General features: G+C 41.8%; 1 protein-coding gene across 1 annotated transcript in view; it reads right to left on the reverse strand.

Moving 5' to 3' along the window:
- LOC119496186 (contactin-associated protein-like 4) overlaps window positions 1-24,256 on the reverse strand; it is a 93,954-nt gene that overhangs the window by 62,188 nt on the left and 7,510 nt on the right. The window contains exon 2 of the mRNA XM_037783307.1: window positions 8,192-8,302. Coding sequence (XP_037639235.1) covers window positions 8,192-8,302 — 111 coding nt within the window. The remainder of the gene's footprint in view (window positions 1-8,191; window positions 8,303-24,256) is intronic.

Genomic DNA, 24,256 nt, shown 5'->3' on the forward strand with positions numbered 1-24,256 from the left:
TTTCTTTGTTTATATTTTCATATTTATGTATCATTGTAGTAGGTCTATGGTACGACGGTACGACGGAGTATTAGGGCCACATTGAGGAAAACAAATTAATCTGAGAGTTAGAGAATAAAGTCATAATATTATAAAGTAGTAGTTTTACGTGTTATTTTTTTTTTCACGTAAAATAACGACTTTATTCTCATAATATTTAGATTTTTTTTCTTGTAATATTCTGACTTTATTGTGTAAACCTCAGATGTTTTTTCCCTCAATGTGGCCCTAATACTCCGTAGTACATTGTCTCTTTGGCCCTCACTGCATTAGACTGATATACTATATACTTAGACTATAAACTGTGTTACCTTCATCACAGTGATCACATGTTTTCCAGACAGATTCTTTTTTTTTTTTTTTTTTGCCTAAAATGTCTCTTTAGATAGTAAAGGTTGCTGAGCCCTGGCCTAACCCTAACTAACTTATCCCTGGAGCATCTCTGGATCTTACCACCACTATCTCCATTTCCCCTCACATCCATCATCTCATCCTGAGTTCATAACGTCAGAGCTGCCATTATTCTCCCCTTTGAATAGGGTTGGAAATGTAAAATGATCTTAACCCTCAAAGCGTCTTGTGAAGATGTAAAGGAAAAGACAAAATGTCTGAGATGTACTTTTAGTTTTATCAAAACTTTTCTCCATATTTGAAATAAGATGACTGCTCACTTGTGGGTGACTTTGAAGACAAATCTCTAATTAATAATGACACCCGCAGACCGTATCAGTGTCATCCTTTTGTCACTACAATCCTCCCTTTGTAGAGACAGCCATAGATTGTAGAAATATATTGATGTCTGGTGCAAAAAGGAACTTTTGAGTCTGGGCTGTCTGCCAATTGAGCCACTTGGTATCAGTAGAGTTAGAGGTTGTGCAAAAAGCCTCCAGGGGAAATTAATAAGAAGTTTCAAAATGTCCTCCAAGAAGCACATTAGAGGAATCATATGTGGAAAAACTTGATTTGCATTTCAAGATATGTCTGTTTTTTGTCACGTTTTCTTTGGAGTTAACATCTCATCGTACTTCTTCCCCTCCTGAGACTAACTGAGGTAACTTTGGTTCCCCACTTGGATGATTTACTACTGCACTGCCAGAGATTCCTGTATCGGAGTTGTACCGAGTATCTGTCTGCTCAGAATGAAACGTGATTAAATGCCCTCTGCACATGTTGAACAGATAGAAGCTGGTAGTTGAGATGTCTTGGATATCATGTCTGGATATCAGCTGTAGCAGGAGAAGTATAGAACACAGCGCTGGTGGAGCTGACGGCCAACAGATAACAGAAAGTCTCTTTGGACATCAATAATGAATGTTATTCTGACAGACAGACAGACAGACAGGAAGAGAGACAAATGGAGCTATAACACTCTTAAAGCTCTATTATACATTAGAGAGATATTCACTAAGTGCTCAGAAAGTATCATTAATGATTTGATTGATATAAGTGAGGCTGAGGCAAAAAATACCGGGAGAATTTGTGTTCCGCTTGAAACCAGAAGTCAACGTTGATTTATTTGTCAATTAACACCATTCCGGGAGTTATTTTAAGCCAAAACACAATCTTTTCCTAAACCTAACTAAGTAGTTTTGTTGCCTAAACCTAAGGAAGTTGTTTCCTGTGGAGACAGAAGTTTATTTTGAAAAGACTGTATGCATGTAACGAGCGGAAATTGCCACGTGTTGCTGGACATTCGTAGGTGGATAAAAGCGGTAGTGTTTCCGAACACCAGAGTCCCTTCAGAAAACTGCTCATTTTCCTCTAGCAGTCTGCGGGGCAGTCTGACAGTCTGCCCCACTTTGTCCTGGTTCTGGTTCTCCCGTGCCTCCAGCGGGCTCAACGATGCCAACACGTTCTCATCCCAACCCGTCACATACTGACGCTTTGTCAGATCCCTCGCCGTCACTTTTCGGTCACCGTGAACACGTACTTCATGTTGTGAATTAAACAAAAATACTTGCTTAGGTTTAGGCAACAAAACCATGTAGTTAGATTTAGGAAAAAACAACATGGTTGGGCTTAAAATTATTACGTTTTTACAGTGAAAATGTGACTTGATGTTGTGAACACGGGACACGAATGATCAGCGGATTGTAAAGTGAAAGTGAAACGTAACACACGGGACACTAACACCGGTCTCCTGGATGAAAGCCCTGTGTTTGTTGGACCCATCCACCTCCCATCCCGCCCTCCTAGTGCGTCTCTTTCACTCTTTAAACTACATCAGCACAACACTTTCCTTGAGCGTTTACTGTTGTTGCGGATGGGTTTACATTGTAGTTAATGGAAATGCATTGCATACCGGCGCTAAAGGGATTTTAAGAGTTTTTTTGCATCAGCATTTAACGCCCTGGGAATAAGAACGAGCTGATGTAGTAGATTATGATGAGTTTCTAGAGACCTGACAGAGAGATGTTATATTAATGAATTAAAATTCGATAATGATCACTTCATAAGCACCTGTGAATCAACAATTTTCTTCATAGGTCGTTCCTGATTAACTCTGAACCAGCTGATGAGCAGCACAAACCAGTAACCACTCATTCATTACTAATTACTTAATCATTAATTACACCCCCGAGAGCACACAAGAAAACAGACTGAGAATAGACAGGAAATAGACCGAGGGGATTATATTCGTCATTTCTTTTTGCGATACAAACTGCATAAGGAGACTGATACTGCCACATGATAGAAAGCCTGGTGCGTCTCATACTGATGCTCTGGGACAGAGAAGGTGCTGGTAGGTCATATAGAGACGTATTAAACTGAGACTGTTTCATAACCAGTTAAAAGTTCCTCACATTAACTTTTAGCACTTCGTTAACATTTGTAGTCCGCGGCCTGTGGTCTCCTTTTCACTGGTAAGAGAGGATTAGGCTTTGCTTTCAGGACTCTACATGTTACGTCTCATCTAATTTATGTCCCTCTGAAAAGCCTGCAATTTTCACAGAATGACATTTTGGCCATTTATTAAATAACGGTCTGCAGTGCTGGAGCAGAGGCAGCAATTTTGATTAATGGGGTTTTATTTCATTTAAAGGCACTATGATCAGAATTTATATGCAATTACAGCATTTCTCAAATGACTGTGATGGCAGGCTTTCCTGGAGCAGTCTGTGTGTTGCTTTCAGCCCATTCATCAACTCTGTGTCTCAGGGTGACATCAGTTTCTTACACATACTTTCACTGGAACAAAAGTCATAAATCCTACACATACTATAGGGGCTTTATTTTAGGATCCAAATAATTTACTTGCGTCATACTGTAAAAATACCCCAACAGTTGTTTAAAGGGACTATTTGTAACTTTCAGAAATGCTTCTTAACAGCGACACCTGTGGCCGTGAAATCAACGAAAGTCAGTGTCGGGCTCACGCTTGCTCGCTCTAAATGGACATGAACGAGCATCGCTCAAAACAGTGAGGAGACACACGTCAGCTAAAAGCACAATATCACTCTATATTTCAGCTGCTTGGCAGTAATGTTAGCTGACCAGACGAAGGTCACTCCATGAACATGATTTAGATCTGATCCTAGTGTTGGCTTTTCCTGCCCCAGCGCAGGCTGAGGCTGCGGGGCTCTGCAGCGTGTCTTCCTGCTCTCTCCGCCCGCAGCCGGAGTGAACAGAGGAGACACCGGCACCCGGTCGGTAACGAGACAACAATGTAACTCGTTGCAGAGCTCCGTCACTTCACAAGACACGGGAAACCTCTGTTGGTCTGGAGGAGCTGCGGCAGTTATTTCTGCACAAACATCCACTGTACATTCACTAGATATTCTCAGAGCTAAACTAACTCTTCTGCAGTGTGGAGTGAGCGCACGTTCACGTCTAGAGGTGGAGCGAGCTGAGCGAGAACGCGCGCACTGTCTGAGTGAAGGCGAGCAGGCAGAGGAGCGGGGACACCGGCCACATGCGAACGCGCATATGCGAGCGCGCATGTGTCCCGACCCGGTACATTTATACGCTTAAAAAGTTACAAACAGTCCCTTTAAATAAAGCTTTCATAATGGGAAAAAACTATATATCTAGATCTAGATCTAGATCTAGATAAATCTAGATCTAGATATATAGGTAGATGCCTTTGGATCATATGTCAATGTCGCCATCATAGTGGGAGGTCAGGACTGGCCTGGATAAAGAACACTATAATATTTACATTTCAACCGAGTCATTTTTTATATTCAAGCGTTTATAATCTACGTGGAGTACTGTAGGTTAGATTCCCCCCCGCAAAACACTTTCTTTCACATCATCAACATTACAGTTTCAGTTATATCTTTACAAAACATTTGCTTCCGTAGGTCATCAGATAAAAGACAGCTAGCTTTTGTTAGTGTTAGCTAATCCTCGACCAAAGCTAATGTTATCTTATAGATCTTCACGTCTAACATAATGTCTTTAAAACTTTAAATTAACGATATGCGTCTAATATCGCAAACAATAAAGCTGATGTCATGTTGTGGGTTTGGGAGCAGTAATGTTACCTCTCAGCAAAACTAATTATTTACCACCACATAAGTAAATCAGTTCATGTAATGTTAAGCCAAGCGAACGTCCATACACGCCCTTTTGAGCGTCTAGCAGTGATTATAGCCTCGATTTTAAGTAACTGGAGACAAAACTTTATTTTTCTACTCCTCGTAGATCAGAAATCCTTCAATATAAAAACGACTTGTTGAAATCGGTTGAAAAATATAAACGTTATAATGCTTTCTATCCAGAAAAATGGCAGCTCCCCCGTTCACTTGTATAGGGTTACAGGCCAGTCCTGACCTCCCCAATATATCTACGTACTGTATATACATCTATGGGAAAGACATGCATGTTGTATGATTGATCAAGTAAAGGTTGCATTCTTAACAACGCTCTCTCGCGGGTTAATCCGCAGGTTAATGGTGCAACACGACGGCTGCAGAGTGTTTAGAGGAAGCAGAGGTATCTCAGTGTGTTTCCTCCAACAGTCGCTGCTCATTTTGCTGGTAAATGAACTGTGAATGAGGCGGCTCCTCTGAGAGCAACTGTAGAGGATGAGGAGCGTTAGCAGCAGCTGGAGGAGACGAGGACGACGAGGGGGTTTTTAATTTATCCGATGATTTCTACAGAGGACAGCTGGGATTCTGGAAAATTAAAGCGGTTTTCATTTTTTAACATCAGTGCATTTAGTTAGCGCGCGTTGCTGCTGTCAAACGTGAATTAGATTTATTGATCAGTCTAATTCAGTTCTGAACTCTAATTCAATTCAAAACTCAGAAACAGAGAATCAATAAGGCGTTGTAACCTGCGAGGTGTTATTGTTAGCAAGAAATCACTGACAGGGAATTACAAGAGCTATAATGAGCTAAACCATCGTCAGCGTGACACAGAGGAGCTCCGTGGCTGCTCTCAAAGCTCATCACATCTCAGTGTGGTTTCATATATTCTATATATGCACGCTTAATATGTGCACATTAAGTCAATAGGGCAATTTGTTTGCAAATCAGTTGCATCTTTAAGAGAGTATAAAATATGTGTTTTTAATTCCATCTCTTTGCTTCTCTCTTTTTCTTCCATGCAGATAAACTAACGTACGTTTTGCCGTTCAGATCTTCCTTTAGAAGCATCAGGTCCTTGATAACGCAGATTGAACTCAGATCAGCAGGTTGACTGAACGCAGCATTTCATTTCTGCTCACAGCTTCTGTCATCACACAAACAGCGAGGAGACAGCAGCCTGCCGTCTCTGCTTCCTGCCGGCTCCCAGGTAGTGAAAACCGTTTAGATCTTCAATTGTGTCGAAGATTCTTATCTCAGAGGTGTGTTTTCTCAAAGCCCCCCGTATCAGCACATACATGTACGTTTTCTTTTTTTCTTTGTTGTCAATTATTCTGGTGACAAAAGCAAACCAAAGTGTGTGATTTATACGAGCAACGTAAGCGCCTAAAGCAGAGCAGAAAGGAGGCAATGACCGCTGTACTGTTGTGGGTTTTATCCGTCTGTCTGTCTGTCTGTCTGTCGGTCCATCATTCACCCCGTCAGGTGTCTGTCAGTTAGTGTGAACCCAGTTTGTGTGTCCTGCAGGGCAGCGAATCACAAGGTGAGCGGTGCTGCTGCAACACATCAGAACAGAAGGAGCTCATCTTATCTGCACCAGCGGTGAAAACACTGGGGGGTTTAAAATAATAATAAAAAACAGTGAGAAGAAAAGAGGACAAGATTTCGGCGATAATTTATTGATGTTAAACTGCTAAATGTTGTATGTGAATACTGGAGAGCACAGCTGAGTTGAAAGATCAACTGTGTCTGAGCTGACATGTGGAAGGTTTAATGAAATGCCTGTTTCTTATCAACAGTAACATCAAATATTATAATGGGCTGCTTATCCTTCATTTACCTTTAATCTAGAGAAACACTCATGCAGAATATTCTCTTTAAACACAGTAGGCTACCACTGAGGTGTGTTTTATGCATGTGCACAACTTCACACTGCACTAGTGAAGCGTGCATTCAGTATATGGAGGTAACGCTGGAAAAGACCATCTCTCTAATCTATCTTTTTGCACAGAAACTCAACCCTGATATTCATTTAGATTAGTGCCTGCTACTGGCTAACCTGCTACCAATCAGCTGCTTACTGACACATCCAGCAGACACATGGGAGCTCTCAAAATATAGTTTGTTTTATATTCTTGTTTCATAATGGCACGGCATGTTGACAATCCCGTCCTCGCTGTTTCCTGTCCCGTCCTCGCTGTTTCCTGTCCCCTCCTTCTTTTGGCCACAACATGCCAGTAGATTTCTCCTGGTGGATTTTGTTCTAACTGCAGCTTAAAGCCTTGATTATACTCCCAACCGGACGCATACATGGACAGCTGCGGACACCACGGACGCGTAGTGTATCTGCTTAAGACCCGAAAAGACCCAAGCGTACACACAGATAGGGAGAGTATATTTTTGGCTTAAGACAGATGCAAGCAGACAATCTGATCAACATTTAGTCGAACAGTATGGAGTCATAGTGACCACGGTGCCCACCACAGATTTCTTAACCAAAAAAACATATTACGGATATGTACGGAGCGAGATCTTTCAACACTTTAGTGAGGCGGAGAGACTGCAGGGCACGCTAGTTGAGCTTGTAGGACTTGATATTACAATCCCAAATTTAATCGGCACTGTCTTGATGTCGTGAGAGGGGATAGGGGTAATGTCTTCATCGGGGTCATCAGGTGGGAACCCTTCTTCATCAGTGTTTCCTGGCATCCCAGGTGTCGCTCCCCTCTGCGTTTACCCGCTTGCTTGTCATTTTGCAGCCCAGCTGGGATCCTTTCTCTTCAGCCGAATCCAGTCGCTGCTTCGCTCAGCAGCTTCTGATTACGACCTGAGGGCTTGTATGAAGACCCGTCCTCGTACTCCCCTCCCCTTCAGAAGCCTGGTTGTCAACGTGGCTACAAACCCTCGACACCCTACCTTAACCGGGAGCACCTGGGTACGCCAGCCGTGTTTTTCTGCCTCGGCTGCTCTTTCTGCATACCTCAGACTTTTGCGTTCATACACCTCATCACCTGCTGCCTCCCATGGCAACAGTTAACTCCACGATGAACTTCTGAGAGGTTGACCACAAGATCAGCTCCGGCCTGAGACTAGTTGTGATAATCTCTGGTGGAAAGATGAGCTTCTGATTTATAGATCAACCTACATCTTCCAGTCCCGGGCAGCGTCCAGGAGGGTCGATTACATTCTTGTAGATGGCTTCACTGTAGGTTGTCCTGCTCTTACGAAGGGGATGGTGTTCTGTGTTGTGAGGCGAAGGGACTGCGGGGTGCGCTATAGTTCATTTTTCTCTCATTCGTGGTCTCATAAATTGTTTCCATGGGAACGTAGCCGTCAAGGCTTTCGTTATACGGAGGTGGGCGTGGATTCATTTACAATAGGTTGGAAAACCGATGCAACCCCACGCAACCAGGACCGCCGGGTCAGAGTGAACTGTGCAATGAAAGTATTCTCTTCAGGTGTGTCTCAGTTATGTGAAAACCGTTCCTACTGCCAAGCACTGATTTCATGTCTTTATATTTGAGGCCAATCTCAAAATAAAAGTGTATGAACCTCTCCCATGGGTGTGTGCACTCAATCCACAGATATCAGCCACGATGATAGTCTTTACTGTTCCTCACCTTCTCTCCGGTTCAGCTTAGCGAAGCCCGGCCCGTGGCTGCCCGACAACCGGGAGGAGCTTCTGAAGGACGACGGCAGCAGGTTGGATACCAGCGGACTGTGACACACCTCTGAGAATCACACAACAGAGAGAAAAAGACGATTTAGCATCATGGCATAACTCACAGGAAACAAGACGCCGCTGACCGTCGTGGTCATTCCTTCAACCCTCAGTCGTCTCACTATAACAATAATAAATGTCTCAGATTTATTGGAGCCTGATCCTCCATTATTAGGCTTTATATCAGCCCTGTGTAAACTGCTTATAATGAGACACCACTGGATAAATAATGCGTTGTGTGTTAACTGCCTGACGGAGCAGACACATTAATTAGACAAACTGGCCACTGGAGTGGATCAGTGATGTCAGAGGAGGCTTTCCAGACCACAGACTCTCTGACGGTCACACACTTAGTAACACTGATGCTGCCTGCGTGCAACATAACACACATTTACTCTCTTTTTAACTGATTTACACACACAAAAACATCGTTTTTAGTTTGTTTGTTTGGTTTGTAGTTTGTATTACATTTTAGATTTGTTGTGGTGAACAATACAAGTGCATGTTGAACAGAAGGAACGAGGAATGAGCGTTCACATTTGATCTAATTCATTAAACGAGTTACATTTTTCTTTCGATACGCCGCGCTGCAAACGTTAGTGACCCGGTGGAGCGTTGAGCTGAATCCCCCCCCCCCTCCGTTAATGGATGTTTCCTGAGAGGAAATATGTGTGAGAGCGGAGAGATATATCTCCTGGAGAGATTATATTAATGAAGGATCTCGAGCTGTCTTTTCTTTGTTTAGCAGAGATTTAATCAGACTCGCTGCTTTCATATTGGATTCCTGCCTGTTAGAGAAACTTACACAGAAGCTTTGACTTTGGTCTCTCTTTCATGAGGACTTTGATTTTATCTGGTTCATAGTTGTGTGTTGTCTGCACGATGCTACATAAACTGTTATAATAACTTAGCCGTGCACGCTAACATTAAGATGAGCATAACATTGTTCATTGAGTCTATGAAAACCTGACATAGTAGCCGTGTATAAAGGAATTAAAAAGTCACATTTCTTTTTTTCGTATTTGTTTTTTAAAGTGAGACGCCGCAGGCAAAAAACATTGTTTTTCATGCACTGATCAATTTTTAGAGTTTGGGCTCTTTTGCTTTTTGAAAAAAAACATAAAAAATATACAGTGTTTATTTTACTACTTTGTCTATTTGCATCTGTAGATTTCTCCTAAATTCACCAAAAGTTAATATTAGATAATGCCTCATTTGCATATTTTAACATATATTCTGAAGGTTTCTATATCATTCATAGCCTGCTTTACACAACATTTTATTCCTAAAAACATGATGATTTATTTATTTTTTTAATGGATATTGACAGTATTTTCTGATTGAGTGATAAAAAGAGATATGCAAAATCCCAAATGTAAAAACCTTTGACTCTAATATTTCAAAAAAGTGAAACAAGAATTTTGATTTTATCCAATGTTTTCTGTTTTGGCATTTTATGCAAATGAGCACATATTTAATAAGATAATGCTCCATTTGCATATTTAAACATAACATTTCAGAAACCTTACTATACAAAAAATAACTGCCTTAATGTCAGTAATCAAATGGGGAGGTTTCATGGTGATATCTGTTAGTTAACTTAACCTCCAGCGCCCTATTCCTTGGAAAAAACATCTCAAATATCTACCCAAAATGAATCAGGACCAGCTCCTCAACCATGAGGCTTATATGCATATACAATATATGGTCTCTTTTGAAAGGTAAGAAGCTAAGAAATGTGAATACATTGTAAGTAAACTAAACTACAGTATATTACCACGGAGATTACAATGGAGAATACTCGCCTAGTATAAAATCTTAATTTCAAAGTCAATATCTCCATTAAAACCAAGATCCCATCGGCAATGATGAGACTGGATGTGTTCTACTGCTCTTTGACTACAACTGGGATTATACATATAATCTAAATACACTCAAATATAACATTTAGGATACAAAGAAGTATTTGCTGATATTTGAAAGTTTGACAACTGTGATTAACAACTTCACTGTGACAAAATAAAGAAGTCAATCATAAACAAAAGCAACGATATACCAACTGTAGAATTAGCCAAATATGACTAAAGAATAACTAAATGTTGTAATAATTTATGTTAAAGTGAGGAATGTTAAATCAGACGTGGTTTGGTCAGGTAAAGTTTGCAGCCTAGTTTTGATCTGAAATGTGCAGAGAAGCAGTTCAGAGTCTGTAGTGTTGTATTTAATATGTTACTATCCAGCTGTGAAAGCTCCGAATCAACATCTGTGCAGTGATAGTTGTCAGTTGGCAGAGAGGAGCGCCTCTGGATGCTAAAGAGAATATTTGATTTTAAAAACATAAGAATGCCAAGTCGATACTTTAAAGGTTTCTTCTAGCTGTCTAGTGAATGCCGAGAAAAATCTTTTAAAAGGTTGAATTGTATGTGTGTGTGCTTGATTTAGATTGATCAATAAACGTAAGTCTGGTTTGGGGATTTGAAAATATGGTTCCCCTAAGCTAATATAATTAAAGGGACTATTTGTAACTTTCAGAAATGCTTGTTAACAGCGACACCTATGGCCGTGAAGTCAACGAAAGTCAGCGTCGGGCTCGCGCTTGCTCGCTCTAAATAGACATGAACGAGCATCGCTCAAAACAGTGAGGCGACACACGTCAGCTAAAAGCACAATATCACTCTATATTTCAGCTGCTTGGCAGTAATGTTAGCTGACCAGACCAAGGTCTCTCCATGAATCACTGCTGATACTTTGTTTGCTTCTCCTGCCTAAGTGCAGGCTTCAGCAGCGGGGCTCTGCAGCGAGAAACTCGTCTCCCTCCGCCCGCAGCCAGAGTGAACAGGGAGACACCGGCACCCGGTCGGAGACAAGACGATAACGTTTCTCTCTGCGGAGCCCCGTCACTTTACAAGACACGGGAAACCTCTGTTGGTCTGGAGGAGCTGCAGCAGTTATTTCTGCACAAACGTCCACTGAACATTCACTAGATATTCTCAGAGCTAAACTAACTCTTCTGCAGTGTGGAGTGAGCGCGCGTTCACGTCTAGAGGTGAAGCGAGTACGCAAGAACGCGCGCGCTGTCTGAGTGAAGGCAAGCAGAGGAGGAGAGACTCCAGCCACACGCGAGCGCGCATGTGTCCCGACCCGGTACATTGATACGCTTAAAAAGTTACAAACAGTCCCTTTAAGACATTTTCATGGTTTTATAAAACATTAGAAATATGTAACACCGACTATCGACTGAAAATCTCTGTGAAAACCTGCATTTCTACTCTTTTTTCACTAGCTAGCTTTAGTATTAGCTCTGAAGTCTCTAAAGCTCTGAGCTCTAATACCGTCGGCACTAAGATAAGTTAGCAACCATGGAGCTACTGCTCAGAAAAATACGTAATTACTCTATCATGCTCGGTTACACAAACAATGGCTCAGTAGCTAATCAGCTGCTGTTGTTCGCTGCTTGTTTCTTATAGTTTGTCTTTAAATATCGTTCCAGGTCTTGTTGTTGCCTCCACACCAAACAGAAACCAACAGAAACCACTCAGTCCACTGTGAAACTCTCTGAGCTGCTGGTTAGCTTGTTCTCTGACTATTTTTAATCACATCACACATGGCAGTTTTTCATTCTGCCAGTTTTAGCACACGTTTAACGCGCCGTAGCAGCATTTCAGAGGACTGAGAGGCTGCTCAAGGAGTGTTAGCTCCGGTCCTCGGCCTCCTAATCAGAGAGTCTTCTCCACCTTGTCAGCTCTCACATTCAAAGCTCTGTGACTCTCAGCACACCCATAACACGTGTTTACTTATCCAGCAGACTGAGCTTCATCCTCTCATCCACCAGAGCATCCACTTCACCATGTTGCTGAAATAGACCAAGCATCCCCAACATTCATGATTAAATCAAACAGACGAGCATCTTCCTCCACTTCAACAACGACCGACAGCGATCAGGAGGTTTACAGGTTCAGAGCTCTCTAAGGGTCCTGGTTCAGAGCTGTGATATTAACCGTATTAAGCCACGCATCTCTGAGCGCAGTAATCACGCCGAGGTCTGCTCGTGCCCTCGGACATGAACCCTAATCCTCAAAATAAAATATATGTTTTTGCAAAACCTCAACCCACAGTTTGAGCCAAGGCTGCTGCGCTTCCTTCCAATTAAATCTGTAGATTTGTTTTAAGAAACATGTGAATAACTGACTTATTTATCTGTTTTTAAATCTGAATATACAGTAATGAAATGCATGCCTTTCCCCCCCCGCCTCGGATGCACTCATTAAATTTTCATATGTAATATACGGCTGAAATAAGAAAGAGAGCGAGAGCAGCATGAATAGTGCATGCAATGTACATTTACATTACATTTCAGGTATTTGGAGGTCATTTTTTTTATTCCAAAGTGATATTCTGAGTGCCCAAAAGCACAAAGTTTCCACATATTGCCATCATCTATTCTAGAAATAATAGTAATAATAATAATACATCTTAAAGATCTTAAGAACTGATATAATTAGGCCCAAAGGCTAAACCCAGGAGAATACGTACACCTTGTACTGTGTTAAATTTCACTTTTTAGAAAGAAGAAGTGCGGACTAATTATTTAATTAAGACTTAATAAAGAGGATACTGAAACATGTTTGACTTTGGATGTTTGAGACATCAGTTGGCTGATGAGGATGAGGCTCTATGTGTGATGTGTGGAGCTGAACTTCATCGGACTGGTCTTGTGTGATGTGTGGAGCTGAACTTCATCGGACTGGTCTTGTGTGATTTGTGGAGCTGAACTTCATCGGACTGGTCTTGTAAGATTTGTGGAGCTGAACTTCATCGGACCAGTCTTTCCTGCTCTGACCCGTCTGACTTCCTCCCAGCTCGTCTCTCTCTGACCGGAGCTAAAGGAGTCTGTCTGTCTGTCAAACAGCTGCTGAGCTGTGAGGATCAGCATCTCTGCGGCATCTCAACGTTTCCAGATCTTCATCTGACAGTTTGTGACTCTGAAGCTCATCCAGTCAGAACATGTCAGTCAGTAGCTCAATCTCCTGTTTGTGTGAAATATACAGTATATATACTATAAAACTGCTTCTACTCCACTTCATCTCAGAGGGAAATGTTGTACTTTTTACTGCACAACATTTATCTGACAGCTTTCTGACAGATTCAGATTTTAAAAACAAAACATGTAATCAGTTTATAGAATATGATTCTGAGCTACAGATTAAACTATCAGACAGTAAATCAGATCCTCCACCGGCTGTCACATTAAAATACTACTTGTGTTTTAAAGCATCAGTAATAATATTCCAATAACATGATATGAATTAATCTAAACTCTTTGAAACGGACAAATCTTCACAAAAATAACTTTAATTCTTTAATTATATGTTGATGCTAAAACCTTTGTACTTTTACTTAAGTAAGATTTTGAATGCAGGACTTTTACTTGTACAATGATGCACAGGCTTCCCGGGGCCCCGTGTACCAGGGGCCTCATGAGACATGAGCTTTAAAAAATATGAAATATTTATATCATAAATTATAATATTATATGTTTGCACCACCGCCGCTATGAACACATTTCCTGTGCATAGTAAAGTAAGCTGGCTCTGACATTCAAAGTCATTTTTTCAGGCTTTTAAATGCCACAACAGATTCATATTGATTAGTTCAGTAGGTTTACATGTTAAGCGATGAAATAATATAATATGAATTCATTGTGACCCGATAGTGCAGCCTATTACTTATAAGAATGCTAAAGTGAGCTCAAGTCGTGTAGTCTCACCCCACTATTAAACCTTACAGTTCAAACACAAACAGTCCAAGGCCGGAGTCATTAGTTATCAGAGCTAAACAAAGTCGCTAAAACATACGAGCTTAAGCTCCTGATGATGTCCCTCTCGATGTTTCTATTATACTTGATGTGTGCTACACAGATTAAAAGTCCTCCAGGCTCCAGCTCTGAGCAGAAGGAGTTGTTCGGTGGGAGGACCTGACCCGCTGCATGGAGGAGAATGTTAAGGCGGCGCTCCACGCAGGAAACAGTGAAGTCTTTCCTGTTGGTGCTGCTCTGCTGTTCACTGATGCATGCCCTGAGTGTACTCGCTGCCTCACCCCACATCTAATTTAAGGACAAGGGCATTGAAAAACACACAAGTAGCACCTTGGGAAGCGCTAGTGGTGAGGGATTCTTCTTCAGCCTCCTTCCTCTAGATTCACTACGTTAGTGGCAGCATGTCCAGACTGCTCTCTTCATCACTACCTCACTTCTCCTCCTCTGTTGAAGCAGCACAATTTAAACTGTTTGCAAGCAAAACGACTGCAACCGTTCACTTTAGGTTACACTTACAGCCACTTACAGCTTTCTGATATCCCTATTCATTACAGATCATTGTTCTCTTTTCATTATCACAAGAGCGTGATCATCTTCACAGACAGAAAACTGAAAGAGCTGCAGTAGAACAGCTCGCTCTCACCAGAAGACGTATGAATGACACGGCAATATGGAAGTCATTGTTTTCTTGCTTTTCACGCCACACAATGTAAACACATTGGCGTGAATATGCTAAGCTCGGAGCTAGTTACAAGTGATGGTACGTGTCCACCGGGTTTTTTTATCGCGCCGCTTCCCAGCATTGGACGCTTGATGGGCTTCCAGTAGACACAACACACTCGGCACCTGATTGGACGAACGCTCTCCCTCCGTGGGCTGCTGCTCTCAGCTTTCAAACCGGAAACAACCCGGCGGCTCGTTTGGAAACTTTCTTCTCTTATTTTACGAAAATAGTTCACTGAAATGTGTTTCTGAAAACATTTGAGGTGAGAAATAAGCCGTGAAGTTGATGAATCTGTCTTTATTTTAAATTGACAATGTTTAGTTTAAAAGATTCTCGGGTGTTTCGAGAAGTGGCGAGTCGCGTTGGGCGCCCGTGATTTGCATAAAGTAGACTAGACCTAAACTTTATGCAAACGCCTTCCTATGAGATCAGGCTGGTTGGAAAGGGGAGAGAATCTGCAACCCAGACGACAAAATGTTGACATTGTACGTTTCTGCAAACCACGGGATACGTTGAATGTCGACATCTCTGAACCGGCCTCGTATCACGCTCGCAGAAACACACAATGACACAAGGTTAACGTTGGGAAACGGTTGGTTAGGTTTAGACAACAAAACTACTGGGTTAAGGTTAGAAAAGAGATCATGGTACAACTGTAACACAACTAGCTTAAATAAATAACCCCCTATAACAACCTGGTGTATAAATGACACGCGAAAAGCCCAACATGAGTTATCATGACATGTGGAAATGTCGTGCTATTTATACGCCTTCCCATGAATAACGGATGCTCTATATACTGTTACTTATGAAACAAACATACAACGCCATAATCTGGCTCATGAAGAGACAGTTACAGACTTTATTACCGACCTGGAGGGAACAATACTACCGACATCGTGCCCTTGAACGAGACATGTTGAGGCTGTTCCAGCGGAGTGATGTGTGAATACAGGGAACAAAACAACAACAGAGTCATTAGTGCTCTGGTGGAAGAGCTTATTGTTAGTCACTGTTCAATATTCATCATTTTAAAAACCCATTAGACTCAGTAAAACACTGAATCCAACATCAACATTTAAAATAGCTGGTAGCTACGAGTTAATGATATGAACAAGAACATGACTTTCACAGCTGGCGACTTTTTCTCATTCCAACACACATTTGACTTGTTATCATTTTGGGCAAAGACAGGAAAAAGTCCTCAGGCTTTTCTCTTTAGCCAAAAAACAATGTTCACCCCGTCAGTAAGAAAACAAAACAAACATATTTTAAAACCGAGACAGCGAGTTGAACCGGCACACGGAGGCAGAAACATTTTAGAAACATCAGAACAACTTGGACACGATATTCCAGTGAAAACATCAGGACGGTGCAGCTCTACCCACGCTGCTGTACTTCTGGACCATCCAGGGATTGTACCGTGCACGCACCGTGTGCACTCATTTAGCCTTCACCGGCACTGCAGCAGCCTGAATTATACATAAACATAAGACAGACGGTGTGTGTGTGTGTGTGTGTGTGTGTGCAGGTCAGTGACACGTGGCTGCATCATTTCACTGGTGCTGCAGTCGACTTCATTACGGTTTGGAGTTATGGCCTCTGCCCCGAGGAAACGTTAAAACATAATCACCTGTTGGGAAGTTCTGCACTGATCATCAACATCTCCTTCTCTGCGTTGCTCTATTGATTCCAGCAGCAGCGTTTCACACGTAGATCAGTGTGCAGACCGAGCTGCTGATCAGCACTTCTGGAGTTGGCAGGCGTTCAGCGTCACACACAAACACACTTGAGAAGAGGCCGGCTGACACGGGGGACTGAAGCCAGACTCTCTCTTTGGAGGACAGACTCTTAAACTGCTTCTTCGAATTTACACCCAGAGTCGTCCAGAGTCCGCTGCACCATGTCCTTAAAAATGTAACTCTGCTTCACTGATATCTAACCTTAAGTAAAGAACCGTACAGCTGCTACAATCCCTGAAAGTGTACGTACAAAATAAACCCATGACCACATAGTTTATGATGATATTGATTAGAAATCATGACTCCAAGAAACCGCTTGATGTCCTCATTACTGTAGAAGACATTATGAAATATTCAGGCTGTAGTTTGTGCTCTACGGTTCGTTTGAGCTCAGTATGCCATTTCGTAAATATGCAAAGTTCTGCTTATGCATATTTCACAACGTTGCTCTCTGTGAAGCAGCGAGACATTTTACATGGATGCAACGACGGTGGCGCAGAAATATAGTGATGAAGTACAGTTTGAAGCAGTGTTATAGAATAAAGCTGTTGAGAAATGATTTCATCATATTTGACTAAATTAGCTTCGAATGTACTCAACCCAGAACATAACACTGTGTAACGGAGGATAGTTTGTCATAATGAAGGTTGCACTTCTTCTACACCGCCATCATCGAGTCCATCCTCATCTTCACCGCCATCATCGAGTCCATCCTCATCTTCACCGCCATCATCGAGTCCAGCCTCATCTTCACTGCCACTGCCAAGGACACAAGGGCAGACTGCAGCACATCACTCGCTCTGTGGAGAAGGTGATTGGCTGCAATCTGCTGTCCCTCCAGGACCTGTACGCCTCTCCAGGACCCTGAGGCGGGCTGGAAAGATGCTGGCCAAAACCCCCTCCCACCCTGGACACAAACTTTCTGAATCACTCCCCCTCTGGCAGGAGGCTACAGTCCATCTGGACCAAAACCTCACAGCATAAAAACTCTTATTCCCATCTGCAACAAGGCCCGGGACCCCCGCTGAGATGGACTCTCATCCCGTCCCTTAGAAACTAAACGTTACTTTAATGTCTTCACATCTTCATACTGTGAACCTTTGCGTATTCCTTGGAACATTTTGCACATTTCTACACAAAAGAGAAGGAAGAGAATCACAACAAACAAACTGAAATGAGTCGTGATACATGTAACAAAATACACCAATATCATCAGTGTATTGAGACCACAACAGGTCAGACAGGAGTTCTCTCAACTAAAGCATCGTAAAGATGAGGTGAAGTTTCAGAGATACAGGATGAACTGCAGGCGTTGCTCTCCTCATTCTGTGTCTTCTCTTCCATCTCATTAACCGAGTCATTAAATTGCTCGCCAGACACCTCGTCTCTGCTAAAGTCGTGGCTTGGACTCAGCTTTTGTCCCGCGGTGCTCAATGTCAGCTACGGTCTCTAATACCAATAACATTTGTGGTCTGCACTCACATTCACCAACGCACTGCCTCTGATCTAATCATCCCTGGTGGCAGCCTGCAGTGTGAGAGGGAACAGATGGCGATCTAAAGTCTAAAGGAGGACGGAGACGGCGCCAGTATGGAGATGTTTTGTTAAATTATGCCGAGGACTCCTCCAAACACCTCCGAAGTAGAATCTGGAATCTACCGAATAACAGATTAGTGGCTGAATTCTGAACGCACCGTATTGACTCTGATACTCGACAGTATAAAATGTAGAATAATCAACCAGATATTAATATATTTATCTTCTGAGCAACACTAACTACAGGGAGATAAAAGTATTAAACTGTAGTAGTATATATATATATATATATAGGATTATATACAGAGATGGAACGTAACTGTGCTTAAGTACAATTATTACTTGTACTTCACTTGAGTCTTTTCTTTTCATGCCACTCTCTACTTCTACTCGGTGATATTTCAGAGGGGAATATAGTATTTTTAACTCCACTACATTTATCGGACAGATTTAGTTACTAGTTACTTTACAAATTAAGATTTTTGAACAGAAAACATATGAAGAGTTTGACTATAAGAGCAATTCTTTTTGTAATTGTTTAAGTCATTTTTTCAAGGTTCCAACTTCTCCAATGTGAAGATTTGCTGATTTTCCTTTTAATTATTTGAATAATTGTAATATATATATATATTTTTAAATAATGATGAGGTTTGTACTGTTAGTTGGACAAAACAAATATTGTGCAGGTGTCACTTTGGACTCTGGGTTGTGACGTCATGTCTAACTATTTTCAGAGTTTTTACAAACCAAACAATCAATCGATTAATGGAGAAAATAATCAGCAGATTAATCCATAATGAAAATAATCATTAGTTTATAGTTCAGAATGAGCTCCACCTGAACCAACTAGAACAGGGAAATACTGTTTATACATTAATGCATGAGTAATAATAATCTAATGATAGAATATATGATAGTATATCAGTCACAGGGGACACTTTACTTTTTTGCATTGAGTACTTTAATTTTAATATTTTAAGTACATTTTTCTGATTATTATTTTCAACCCATGGAGTATACTTGTAACAGAGTATTTTTACAGTGTGACATTCGTACTTTTACTGAAGAAAAGTATCTGAGTATTTCCTCCAACACTGATTTATACATCAGATTTGATCTGGATTCATGGGACAGCCCAGAGGTAGAACCATCGGTGATAAACTGACCTTTCTACCTGCTGGTTGCTGGTTCAACTCCTGAAGCTATTCAAGCTGCACAACATCTCTGCTACATGTTCTCCAACAATGATCCTCTGAAAGCTGTTTATCACCATCACTACTCTTCATACCGTCAATTCCTCCTCGTTCTTCTTCCTCTCTTTTTGACAAGTCATTGTCATCTTCATAATCATATTCTTCATTTGCATCTACTCTTTCATCATCATCATCGTCATCTTATTATTGTTCTTTATCTTCTTTATCATCATCACCATTATCATCATATGTGTCTTCCATCATCTACCCCATCTACTTCATCATCATTCATCTGTGTCTATTCTGTCTTCTTCCTTTCCATCATCTTCATCAACTTCTTTGTCAACATCACCATCATCTTCTACCAATAGAGGTGGATTTACATTAATAAAACATTCATAATTTTAATTGATACTAATCATTTAATTTGCGTCCTTCATTGAGAGTTCAGGTCTGATGTCAGATAAACATTCCTGTAGCTTGTAGGGAGATTCTCCTGCCTTGCTCAAGCAGACTCCACCGTGAGGGTTTGAATCCTTCAGGCTGAAGTGCTGCTACTCTCCTCACTACAGCTGCTCTTATTCAGTCCATGCAGAGCGACGGAGCACCGCGACCACAGCGAGAGTCTGACAGCCTCTCGGACCGACTACGAGTCATCTGAGGTGACGACGGCGCCGTGTGATGGATGAGAGTGTGTTTAAGGAGCCGGAGCTCCGGCGGGACCGGCCTTCAGCAAATATCAACGGGTCACAAACTCAGATGGATAGACTGCAGACCTCAGCTTTATCACTCAGCTACTTGTCTCCGAGTTAATGGACCTTCTCAATGCCATGCTGTTGCCAGGGCAACAGCTTTGATCCAAGTTTACTTCCTGTCATTAACAAACAGGAAGTACAAAGAGGCCCATTTAGTCTGTTTATGTTGTCAAGTTTGGGAAAAGGTCCATAAATCTGGATTCCTGACTGACGCTAACGCAGCCTTGACTTCTTCAGACTCCCCTCCTCTGAACACACATTTTCATAACTGACACTAAACAGGAAAGATGAGCGGTAGCTTCTCCTCAGCTCCCTCTCATCTCCGCTGTCACAAACTCCAGCGTCTCATGAATCATAAAGAACATATTCACACTAATTTGATTATAGTCACAGGTTTATGTTCCTCTCAAGACTTCCAGCTCATTGAGAAATATGAAATGCTAATATTCTGTTTGAAATGGGCGGCACGGAGACATTTCCATCCCCAGCATGTTTATTAAAATAAATAAATCTGAGTCTGGAGTGGAAGAACAGGACACATTTACATAAAGAAATAACCAACATTAACCTGCATCATCAGCACAGTCGCCAGGGAAACATGTCGGCATTGAACGTTTCTGCAAACGGATACGTTAAATGTCGACGTTTTTGCATTCGGTCCGAGCAAGTCACATAGTACAACAAGTACGATAGGATAGGATGAACTATATTAATCCCCAAAGGAGAAACAGGTTTGCCACCATAAATAAAGACATGCACAACATTGAAGGGAAGTACATAGTTCCAACAACAAGAAGGGGTCAGTAAAAAGCAGAAAGTGCAGAGAGCATACAGTGAATGAATAAATAGTGAAAAGGACACGGTATCAACAATGTTCATAGTGTGACGCACAGAGAAAGTGACGTAGTACATCAAGCGACCGTTATTGAAAGTTATGTGGAATAATAAGGAGTATAACAAACACAAACACAGGACTTCCACCCAGAAGACATTTTTAGTTTAACACAAACCGTGATCTTTTTTCTAACATTAACCAGGTAGTTTTGTTGCCTGAACCTGACCAATTGTTTCACAACCTTAAAGGGACTGTTTGTAACTTCTTACACGTATAAATCATTGCTGGTCGGTGTCCCATGTGCACTCGCGTGTGTCTACACTGTTCAGACTCAGACTCCAACACAAACTACAGTGAAGCACCAAAACCTCTTGGTTGTATCTAGCGAAGCCCGTCTGTTAAACAGTGTTGGCCGCGGTCGGAGGACGCGGGGGAGACCGTAGCTTTGGTCTCCAGGGCCGGAGTCTCTGCTGTACTCTGCTCCTCTGCTCCTCTGCCTGCCTTCACTCACACACCGCACTCGTTCTCACTCTTTCGCTCCACCTCTCACGTGCATGCTGCTCACTCCACACTGCAGAAGAGTTAGTTTAGCTCTGAGAATATCTAGTGAATGTTCAGTGGACGTTTGTGCAGAAATAACTGCTGCAGCTCCTCCAGACCAACAGAGGTTTCCCGTGTCTTGTGAAGTGACGGGGCTCCGCAAAGAGAAGCGTTATCGTCTCCGACCAAAACTCCGGCGTCTCCCCCGTTCCCTCCGGCCGCGGTCAGGAGGCTGAGGCGGGAAAAGCCCGCTTTTAGCTGACGTGTGTCTCCTCACTGTGTTGAGCGATGCTCCTTCATGTCTATGTAGAGCGAGCACAAGCGCCAGCATCAGGACGCTGACTTTCGTTGACTTAACGGCCACAGGTGAAGCTAACAAGACATTTCTGATTCTTACATAGAGTCTCTTTAACCATGCACATTGTGCATTTCTGCATGTGTGATACGACGCAGATATGAAACATGTTTTTGGATCAGAAACGTCAACATTCAACACATCCCATCGTTTGCAGAAATGTACAATTGTTTTCTGGCGACTGAGTTGGCATCATGCCTGACATCACCTGGACGATCAAACCTGAAGGAAAACCACATGTCCAGCAGGAAGCGACATCCTGTCCCTTCTGTCCGTATCCGTCTCCTCATCACTGCACAATGCAGACATTATTTTTAAAAAACAAATTCTGTGATGTCAGGTCGAACTTTAAATGAACCTGAAGCCCTAAAGAAGAATAAGACACAGATGTCACAATAAAGTTTGATTTTGAGATTTGTTCATTTCCTCCTGTGTGGGGTGATTGACAGGAAGCAGAGCACGACATGAAGACACTCAACTCGAGCACAGCAAGTTTAAACTAAACCGAATGAAAGCTTCACGCTGACGGGGACGGATTTCATTTTTGGGGCTGAACAAACGGAACAAGTATGAATGACGGCAAATATCCTCTTCCGAAGGGAGTAAAACTAAAAGCTCTGCTCGGCGTTACAATCGAGATGATTGGCACAAAATTAAAAGCACTTTTATTTTCCAATATTCCCTCAAAGTGTCCTCCATCTGAGCTGAGCTGGTCTGAGGAGAATCTCTGAGGATTCACTCAGGAACACGTCAGCAGGTAAAAGCTTGAGCCGGGATTTCTCCTCTCACTGACTCACTGATAAGATGAGATACAGTATGTGCTCCCTCAGTGTTTTCTGTCAAGGTGCTCTTGACCAGGCCACACAATGATGCTTATGTTGAGACATTTTATGATGTATTGTGCTCCATTCATGAAAAGTGAATGAAATACTTTCCGTCTTCATTAAAGGATAACAGAGACATTGAAATGGGACCATTCAATCAATGCTCATCTTAAGCAAAGAGCAAAAACATTTTCTTATGTTAAGCAAAACCTTTATTACTAATGTGTCTTTGTTGGCTCCCATTAGGATGTTTTTATGTGTCTATTGTTGTACTTCTTCTGCTCTGACAATTTCCCTGCATGAAATCAATGTGCATCTTCTTATCAGGTTTTAGTTGCCATATACATTCGACACTAAACATAATCCTACCTTTAACCACAGCCGGTTTATCAGCCTTTGTGTGTCTCATTGTGCTTTTTGTGGTGAAGGAACAGTCGTCTTATAATTCCTGTTCACAGAATCAAATGTACAACATCGTTTGTCCTAGTGAAACTTCTCAGCAGCTGACAGCACAATAAACTTTATGCAACCCAGTCGTAAGAAAAATGTTGGCATTGTACGTTTCTACAAACCACAGATATGTTGAATATCAACGTTTCTGAAACAAGAATACTTTTCAAACAAACACAAAACTTTCAGCCAGGAGACGGGTGTTCGTGTGAAACTAAAAGTAACGCCGACTTATTTTTGTCATGTTTTAGTCACATGACTCGTTGGTACCGCCAGCCCTGCGAGTCACGTGAGTCACTAGTCAGTGAAGTTAACGTCAGACAGTTTAACAATAGAAATTGTTCAGGTCATTAACAAAGTTAGTAAAGAGTAGTTAGTAAACACAAACACATAGACGGGTCGTATTACACATTAAAACAGTTCATGTCAGTGTCTGAGGCTTGGATCTACTCAGTCAAGGACTTCTTGAACACTTTGGGAGGCGCTACAGAGTTTCTCTGGCAACTAAAAGAGCTCAAACTGGCTGGAAAGAGATTGGGAGCTTTATATCTGCAGGATACTTCCTATATCTACTTCCTAGACAAAGACGCTGTGAGCATCTCTTGAAAATATTTCCAGAGAAGCTCACCTGGGTGTTCAGAATTGTGACGAGACATTTAAAGATTTCCTCAGTTTCACAACGTATTCTCATACGGTTCGAATGACATCTTAGGAAAAGTTATTCCTCCTTTTTCGTTAGTTTTCCTACAAATTTTCGTTCGTCTTCCATCTTCCCAGGAAACTACTTGGTTATGTTTAGGCAACACAACTACTTGGTTAGGTTTAGGAAAAAGATTGTGGTTTGGGTTAAATTAACTACGGAAGTGACGTGACGAATAAATCAACGTTGACTCCTGGTTTCACACGGGGTACGAACAACAGCCTCCTGAGGGAAAGTCCGGCATTTTTGACCCATCCATCCACCTCGACCTCGTCCTTACGTGGCGTTTGTCGCTCTTTATACTTCCTGGTTCATGATTACGTGGATTAAATTGATTTTGTGATGAATTACATTGCATTACCTTTTGTAGCTACGAGAACAGTTTCAACATGTTGTCCATCAAGTGAAACTGTCTCTGTGTTGGGATGTTTTTTATTGAACATAATTAATTCTTTTGTCTCGGCCACGTTGATTTCTAGCTGGCTGATGCAACAA

Source organism: Sebastes umbrosus, chromosome 10 (assembly GCF_015220745.1).
Source record: "Sebastes umbrosus isolate fSebUmb1 chromosome 10, fSebUmb1.pri, whole genome shotgun sequence".
Taxonomy (NCBI): Eukaryota; Metazoa; Chordata; class Actinopteri; order Perciformes; family Sebastidae; genus Sebastes; species Sebastes umbrosus.